Raw genomic sequence first — 9,545 nt, 5'->3', positions numbered from 1 at the left:
CCCGCCACCTCGCCCGGCTAGTTTTTTGTATTTTTTAACAGAGATGGGGTTTCACAGTGTCAGCCAGGATGGTCTCGATCTCCTGACCTCGTGATCCGCCCATCTCGGCCTCCCAATGTGCTGGGATTACAGGCTTGAGCCACCGCGCCTGGCCTTATTGATGTATTTTTTAGAGTTAACTAATTTTCTTTTTCTTTTTAGGAAGTGAAAGCTTTGTTCAAAAGTGAAAACTGCCCCAAAGTGATAAGCTGTGAATTTGCACACAATAGCAACTGGTATATCACTTTCCAGTCAGACACAGATGCACAACAGGTAAGAAGAAAACAGTTTTCTGATACAGGTCCATCCTAGTGGCAAAATAAGTAGTGGTATATTTTAATTGAGAAAATGTGTGTTTACACTGATGTTTATCAGGATTAGTGAGTACCTTGATCACCTTTTTGCTTTTGCTCAATTGATGTCCTTTTTGAGCATCTTCCTAAAGTTTTTCAGTTTTGATTTAGGAAGTTTTCTGGTCGATAAGAATATTAACATAACAGTTTTAAAATTAACATAGGGATTGAGAACTATGTACCTAGTGGTATTTTTAGTACATAATAGGTCTGCAATAAATAAAATTCTTGGAATTTTGACTTGATGATTTTATTCTTAATTGTTAACATGTCTTAAAGAGAAATAATCCTTTAAAACACAAATATATCTATGATAAGAGTGTTTAAAAATCACTCACAGATTTTTGTTTTTTAAAACAATTTAGTAGAAAGTTGTTAAAAATGTTTAATGATTTTTAAATTGGTTTCTGGGGATATTTTGGGTCTGTTTTCATTCTTAAGGCATTTTTTCTGCAGTAATCCATGGTGGCTTTTCTACAATAAATATGGACTGTGGTTGAAAAGGCCTTATATTTTTACTTTTTCATTCCCTGTCCACCTGCACAGTGGAATCGCCTACATAATTTGGTTTTATAGTTTAATACTACACTCTCAACATAATAAAGATGACTTTACTGAAATGTTTGAATGCTAATGAAAGTTTTCTTGTGCTTTGTTAACAGGCTTTTAAATACTTAAGAGAAGAAGTTAAAACATTTCAGGGCAAGCCAATTATGGTAAGAAATAGAGAAGATCAGTGTGAAACCAGAACAGATTTTGGTTTCTCTGTATGAGAATTTTAAAAATACAGACAGATAATGTTTTATAAAAACCCATAGTGACTTTTAAAAAGTATCTGACTTGGGCTGGGCATGGTGGCTCACGCCTGTGATCCCAGCACTTTGTGAGTCCAAGGCAGGCAGATTGCTTGATGCCAGGAGTTTGCCACCAGCCTTGCCAGTATGATGAAACCTTGTCTCTACTAAAAATAGAAAAAAATAGCCGGGTGTGGTGGCACACGCCTGTAATTCCAGCTACTTGAGAGGCTGAGGCAGGAGAATTGCTTCAACCCGGGAGGCATAGGTTGCAGTGAGCAGAGATTGCACCACTGCAGTCCACCCTGGGCGACATAGCAAGACCTTGTCTCAAAAACAACAGCAACAACAACAAAAACAAATTTCTGGCTTGTATTATGTGCTACTTCAGAAAATGATAAGTCTTAAAAATACTTTGTCTACAGCAATTCTTTACAAAGGGGTAACTTCAAATAGCGTGAATTTTAATTAGATGCTGATTTACAGCATATGAGATAATTCCAGATCTCAAAATGAGCAATAGGAATAATTTTTAGTAACAGAGATGAAAAATATTTGCAGTACTTTCAACCTTATCTCAATTAACTGCATCACTACGTTAACATACAACCATTTGGGAACCTAGGCATTGTCATTGATGACACTTGATCACTGTCTTTACATGTCTGGTCTGTTCTCAGGTCCTGTGAAAATACTTTCCAAAAATCTCCCATTGTTTAGGCTTGAACACTTGGAGTAGCCTCTTAACTGCTGTGTTAACAACTTTTTCCCCCCTTAACAATCTGTTCTTCACATTGCTACCAGAGCTAGTGTTCTAAACTATAATCCAGTAACATACACTTAGTTGGACTTGATCCTCATTCCCTGTGTGCTGTAGTTATTCTTATTTGTAAATGTAATACATTATTCTTACTAATTCCTCTGTGTTGAACTCTTACTGTGTGTCACTTTCTGTTTTAAGCACTTTACATGTATTGATTCATTTAATCATTACAAGAACCTAATGAAGAAAACCTAATGTTTTCTTCAGTTTACTAGTGAGGATAATAAGACACGAGGGTAACCTCCCCAGTTTCACATAACTAGTAAGTGAAAGAACTAGGATAACAGTGACTTAGATTTATTGAGAGGTTCTAAGAACCTATTGTATTTAAATCTCATTATTGCTGTGAAATAGGTGGGATTATTAGCTTCCATATTACAGATGAGGCTATTTTCTAGTTGTCATTCTACTTCCTCTGTCTATGATGTTCTTCTCCCTTTTATCTTTCCCTGCTTTGAGGCTTTTATAAAGATACTCTCCTGAGTCTTCTTAATAGCTTTAAAGTTTTAAAGTATTTCAGAAGTGGGTCTTTGGTATATCTGGAATATAGTATAAGATAAGATAGGAATCTAGTTCTATCTTTTTCCCATATATGGGCAGACGTTTATCTCAACACTTAATTTTTTTTTTTTTTTTCCTGAGACGGAGTCTCACTCTGTCGCCCAGGCTAGAGTGCAGTGGCCGGATCTCAGCTCACTGCAACCTCTGCCTCCCGGGTTCACACCATTATCCTGCCTCAGCCTTCCGAGTAGCTGGGACTACAGGCGCCCGCCACCATGCCCGGCTAGTTTTTTGTAATTTTTAGTAGAGACGGGGTTTCACCGTGTTAGCCAGGATGGTCTTGATCTCCTGACCTCGTGATCTGCCCGTCTCGGCCTCCCAAAGTGCTGGGATTAAAGGCTTGAGCCACCGCGCCTGGCCTCAACACTTAATTTTTTGTCATTTCTAGTCTTCTGCAACTTGTGTGTAATGCCACAGCTATGAGATTTGTTTCAGATTCTCTGTTTTCTTTGAGTTCTGCTTCCCTGAACCAATATGGCTGTTTTGTTTTGTTTTTGAGACTGGGGTTTCTTTCTGTCACCTAGGCTGAAGTGCAGTGGCATATGATCACAGCTCACTGCTGCCTCAACCTCTCAGGCTCAAGTGATCATCCCACCTCAGCCTCCCAAGTAGCTGGGACCACAGGTGCACACCATCATGCCTGGCTAATTTTTAAATTTTTGGTAGAGCTGGGGTCTCACTATGTTGCCCAAGCTGGTCTCAAACTGAACAATCCTTCCATCTCAGCCTCCCGAAGTGCTGGGATTACAGATGTGAGCCACCACACTGTGATTGCGTTCCTGGATATCACTGTTCTATGTTATTTATTTTTATTTTCTTTATTTGTTTTTGAGATGGCGTTTCACTCTTACCGCCCAGGCTGGAGTGCAGTGGCACGATCTCAGCTCACTGCAACCTCCGCCTCCTGGGTTCAAGCGATTCTCCTGCCTCACCCTCTGGCGTAGCTGGGATTACAGGTGCCTGATACCACCCCAGCTAATTTTTGTATTTTTAGTAGAGACGGGTTTCGCCATGTTTACCAAGGTGCTCTCGAACTCCTGACCTCAGGTGATCCACCCACCTCGGCCTCCCAAAGTGCTGGGATTACAGGTGTGAGCCACCTTGCCTGGCCAGATATCACTGTTTTAATTATCATCATTTTACAATATCCTTATTTACTTCTGCTAGTTCTTTGTCCTTGGCCTTATTTTTCAGGATTGTCTTGGCTCTTCTTAGATCATTACATTTTCACACAACTTTAGAATATTTGTCTAGTTCCAACAAACAACCAAACAAAATCTATAATGGAATTAATAGAATTCTATTCAATTTATTGGTTAAATTGGGGACAGTTGGCTGTTTTAGCCTGCATTATTCATTATTATGGTAACTATTATGTATTTCAGTGTTAAGTCATTTTTACTGCTTTAAAATCATGTTGGTTGCTTTTTCTTTTTCTTGATATCTTACTGATTTTTTTTAATGTTTTAATGTCTGCAGGTAATCACTATTTTGATTATTCCTTATACCTTCCATTTCTTATTTCTGTTGCTTGTGCTGGGGGTCTCAGGTATAGTAGTAAAAACACAAATATTTTATTTTAAGTAATGTTTTTCTCTGCCATTTTAGTTTTTCTTTATGCTTCTTTTGATGTGCCATCCCATAGCAACGTAAGTTGCAAGAAAATTCACATTAACTTTTATACCATTTATTACAATCAAATGACCTAACACCTGGAAAGAGAGGTACGGAAGCAAGGAATGCTATACTCCAATCCTGGTAGTGCTTTCTGCCACGAGCTGTTGTATCTTGAGTATGTCAGGCCAACCTGTAAGGTTCTGGTTTGTTTCTTTGTAGTGTCCATGCTCTTCATTTCTAAAGTTCTATAACTTAGAAGTGATTACGTTGCAGGAAAGGGGCCTTAAGTGGATAATATTTATCCACCTGTTTCCTAATTTATTGATGATTTCATTAAGAGGCAGTGATTCATTCTGTTTCAATTGTGATTTCTATGCCTGACAATAACTGGCATTATCAGTTCCCTTCAGCCTAAGGAACTTCCATTAGTATTTGTTACACTGCCAACCAGCAAAGAATTCTCTTAGTTTTTCCTTAACTAAAAATGTCTGATATTTCACACTCTTGTTTGTTTGTTTGTTTGTTTGAGACAAGGTCTTGCTGTATCACCGAGGCTGGAGTGCAGTGGTACGGTCTCAATTCACTGCAGCCTCCTCCGCCTCAGCGCCCACCCCCTGCCCCAATTAGCTGCAACTATAGGTGCATGCCACCACGCCCAGCTAATTTTTCTATTTTTCGGTAGAGAAGGAGTTTTGCTGTGTCATCCAGGTTGGTCTCTAACTCCTGAGGGCAAGCGATCCCCCCACTAAGGCCTCTCAAAGTGTTGGGACTACAGACATGAGCCACTCTGCTTGGCATTTGTGATGGGTATTTTCCATGGATACAGACGCAGGGATGACAGCTAAAATTATTTTCCATTCTTTTAAGATACGTTCTGGACTCTTGTTTCTGATGAGATGTTCACCGTCATTCATACGGTTGCTCTCCTATATATGTGCCCTTTTTCTTTGCCTGCTGTCAAGATGTTTTATTTTTGGTTTCCAGTAGGTTGGCTATGGTGTGTCTAGTATGGTTTTACTTATCATACATGGGAAATACTAAACTTCTTGGCTCTGTATGTTGATATTCTTCACTGCATTTGGGGAATTTCCAGATGCTTGCCAAAAATTTTTTCTTCCCTGTCTTCTCCTTTCTTTTTTTGATATTCCAATTTCGTATGTTGGACTGATTGATGTCACTGAGATTCTGTTCATTTTTCTTCAACCTATTTTTGTTGCTGTTGTTCTCCAGATAGGATAATTTCTGTGGATTTCGGTTCATCTTTAAGTTCACTGAACTTTTCTTTTGCTGTCCCCAATGTGATAGGACTGTCCAGTGAATATTTTAGATGCTGTATTCTAGAGTTTCCATTTTAAAAAACATTTCTTCTCCCTCTGTTGTGATTTCCCCTTAATTTCAATTTATTAGAAACATAAATGTTTTCCATGAATACATGTACTTGTAAGAGCTGTATTAAAATCTTTGTCTGCAGTTTAACATCTGGGTCATCTTGGAGTCCTTATTTTCACTCCCATTTTTTGATTCTTTTTCACTTGCAGTTCCGTGCCCTGAAATATTTCTTTCATTGTTGTTTTCTTCTTTTTTTTTTTTTTTTGAGACGGAGTCTGGCTCTGTCACCCAGGCTGAAGTGCAGTGGCACGAACTCGTCTCACTGCAAGCTCCACCTCCCAGGTTCACGCCATTCTCCTGCCTCAGTCTCCTGAGTAGCTGGGACTACAGGTGCCCGCCATCACGCTCAGCTAAGTTTTTTTTTTATTTTTTAGTAGACACGAGGGTTCACCGTGTTAGCCAGGATGGTCTCGGTCTCCTGACCTCATGATCCGCCCTCGGCCTCCCAAAGTGCTGGGATTACAGGCATGAGGCACTGCGCTCGGCCAATTGCTGTTTTCTTGACTAGTGGACTATGTGTGTGTGTGTGTGTGTGTGTTGTTAGACGGAGTCTCGCTCTGTTGTCCAGGCTGGAGTGCAGTGGCGTGCTCTCGGCTCACCACAACCTCTGCCTCCTGGGTTTCAAGTGATTCTCCTGCCTCAGCTCGGCTAATTTTTGTATTTTTAGTAGAGACGGGGTTTCACTATGTTGACCAGGCTGGTCTTGAACTCCTGACCTTGTGATCCGCCCACCTCGGCCTCCCCAAAGTACTGGGATTGGAGGCGTGAGCCACCATACCCGGTCTAGTGGAGTATATTTTTAAAATAATGCTGTTTACTTGATTTTAGTTCCTTAGGGGACCTTTTTACATTAAAGTGTACTATAATGTATGACATTACTTAGGTAAAAGCAATAGCCATAGTTATTATTTAGGTCTTGTTAAAGTCAGTTTGTCAAGATTGGCTATAATTGATTTCTTATTGTTTGACTGGTTGCAATTTTAGGAGTGGAGGAGGGTTCCTGGCCTATGATTGTAAGAATCATAGAATGTATCTTTCATACATTCATTGAAGTGGTAATTTTATGCTTTCACATGTGTTATTTCATTTGATATTCCCAGCAACTTGGTGTGCCTGTGGTTTCTAATCTAACCTTCCTACATCTTCATATTATATAGCTTGAGCATCCCAAACCCTAAATTTGAATTGCTCCAAAATCAAAAAGGTTTTGAGTACTAACATGCTGCTCAATGGAAATGCTCATAGAGCCTTTTGGATTTTCGGATTTGGGGTGCTCAACTGGAAAAGACAATGCGAATATTCCTAAATACAAAAAAAAAAGTTAGTACCAAGCATTCTGGGTAAGGCATACTCAGCCTGTGGTTTTATTAAAAGGGTCAGCAAACATTTTCTTTAAAGAGCGAAACAGTGACTATTATAGATGTTGATGGGCATGTAATTCCTGTTGCAGCAACTTGTAGGGTAAAAGCAGCCACAAGCAATGCATAAAATGGTCTGCTTTATAAATTTACCAAGTGTTAAAGCATATTTGTCCTTTTTAATCTTAATATAGGAATTTGAAGCATATGAAGATAAAATGGTATAATTAGTTACTGTTTACCCATTATCCAATTTTTTCCCCCAATTTTATTTATTTTATTTTATTTTGTAAAGAGACAGGGTCTCACTTTGTTGCACAGGCTGGAGTACAGTGTGCATGATCATAGCACACTGCCACCTTGGGCTCAAGGGATCCTTCTGCCTTCAGAGTAGCTGATTATTGTTTGTTTGTTTGTTTTTGTGGAGACAGGGTCTTACTGTCTTCCCCGGCTGGTCTCAAACGCCTGACTCAAGTGATTTCCCACGTTGGCCTCCCCAAGGTGTTGTGATTACCGGCGTGAGCTACTGCGCCCAGCTCTGCACCCCCGCACCCTTTTCTTCCTTTTTTTTTTTATTTGAGACAGAGTGTTGCTCTGTCGCCCCGTCTGGAGTGCAGTGGCACAATCTCAGTGCACTACAACCTCTGCCTCCCAGGGTCAAGCAGTTCTCTGCCTCAGCCTCCCTAGTAGCTGGGATTACAGGCACCCACCACCATACCTGGCTAAGTTTTGTATTTTTAGTAGAGATGGGGTTTCACCATCTTGGACAGGTTGGTCTTGAATTCTTGACCTCATGATCCACCTGCCTTGGCCTCCCAAAATGCTGGGATTACAGGTGTGAGCCACCATGCCCGGCCCCAGCCTCCAGTTTTTAAATTTCGGCAAAATACACGTAAAATTTACTATCTTAACTGTTCTTATTTTTGTTTGTTTTCTTTCCTTTTCCCCACATCTTAACCGTTTTTGAGTGTACAGTTTAGTGCTATTAAATACATTCACAATGATTTGCAGCCATCACTGCCATCTATCTCCAGAACTCTTCTTATAAGACTGAAACTCCATAGATGTTACCCAATTTTAACAGTTAGTGGAAAATGGCCATTCTTATTTCCTCTATATTCCCACTCATTTCTCCACAACCCCAGTCATCTTGAAGCAAATTTCAACCTTAATTTCAGATTTCATCCATAAATAAATTAAAATTTGTATCTCTAACAAGAGGGATTCTTTCCCTTTTTTTGAGACAGAGTCTTGCTCTTTCGCCCAGGCTGGAGTGAAATGATGTGGTCTCAGCTCAGTGCAACCTCTGTCCCCCTGGATTCAAGCAATTCTCCTGCTTCAGCCGCCTGAGTAGCTGGGATTACAGGCACCCACCACCACGCCTGGCTAATTTTTGTATTTTTAGTAGAGACGGGGTTTCACCATGTTGGCCAGCTGGTCTCAAACTCCTAACCTCAGGAGATCTGCCTGCCTCGGCCTCCGAAAGTGCTAGGATTACAGGCGTGAGCCACTGCACCCGGCTGGGATTCTTTCTTAATACCTGGTGACAATATCATCATTAGACTTTAAAAAATGAACAATATCTTGAACATCATCAAATACCTAGTCACTTTTCATATTTTTCTGATTCCCCCTCTTTCTTTCTCTTTTTTCCTCTTTAAAAATCTGGACCGGGCACTGTGGCTCATGTCTGTAATTCCAGCATTTTGGCTGGGATGATGCAGGCAGATCACATGAGGCCAGGAGTTCCAGACCAGCATGGCCAACATGGTGAAACCCTGTCTCTACTGAAAATACAAAAATATTTAGCCAGGCTTTGTGACTTAGGCCTGTAGTCCTAGCTACTCAGGAGTCTGAGGCCCGAGAATCACTTGATCCTTGGAGAAGGAGGTTTCAGTGAGCCAAGATCACACCACTGCACCTCATCTTCGGTGGCAGAGCGAGACTGGCTCAAAAAAAAAAAAGTAAAATTAAAAAAATCTGTAGTTTTTTCCTATAACTTTGTATTTTTTTCTTTTGGAAGTTTATGGGTAAGATATTCATTATCTGTCTTGCAGAGTTTCTTGGAATATACATTTTGCTGCCTTTATTCTCGAGTGCAGTTTAACATGATTCTCTCTCCCCTCTCCTGTTTTTCATGCAAGCTGGTAGCTAGATCTTTTTTTCTTTTTCTGTTTTTTAAAGACATGGCTATCATGGAAAGTAGATAGATAGTGATCTGTCTCCTATATTTCATGCATTTTGGTAGCAAGAGGCATGATCAGAACTGGGTTTGATTTTTGGGGCAACAGGGAGGATACAAAAGATAGCTGGTATGCTCATTGGTCTGTTAATTCATTAGAGATTGCTAAAATTGTGGTATTTATCTATTTTTCGTTTATTAGAAACTCATACTTGTCTTCATTACCCTGAGTTACAGGTTCTATGTGAAATCCATGTTACATACTTGATTCTAGCTTTTATTACCAGTTTTTAAAAGTGTTGATTTTTTAGCCGATTTTTAACTGTTTTTGGTTTTGAATATTTAAATATACTTAGGGTATTTACTGTTCATGTTGATTTTGGCCTCTGAATTGACTTCTGAGACCTTTTTTTTTTTTTTTTTTTTTTT

General features: G+C 39.7%; 1 protein-coding gene across 5 annotated transcripts in view; it reads left to right on the top strand.

The window, feature by feature from the left end:
• LARP4 (La ribonucleoprotein domain family, member 4) overlaps positions 1-9,545 on the top strand; it is an 89,409-nt gene that overhangs the window by 45,860 nt on the left and 34,004 nt on the right. For all 5 annotated transcript variants that reach the window (XM_011936125.1, XM_011936128.1, XM_011936127.1 and 2 more), the window contains exons 7-8: positions 202-312; positions 1,055-1,108. In XM_011936125.1, the coding sequence (XP_011791515.1) occupies positions 202-312; positions 1,055-1,108 (165 nt within the window). The remainder of the gene's footprint in view (positions 1-201; positions 313-1,054; positions 1,109-9,545) is intronic.

This window comes from Colobus angolensis, unplaced genomic scaffold (genome assembly GCF_000951035.1).
Source record: "Colobus angolensis palliatus isolate OR3802 unplaced genomic scaffold, Cang.pa_1.0 Scaffold151, whole genome shotgun sequence".
Lineage (NCBI taxonomy): Eukaryota > Metazoa > Chordata > Mammalia > Primates > Cercopithecidae > Colobus > Colobus angolensis.
This window is presented reverse-complemented; position numbering and strand designations above follow the sequence as displayed.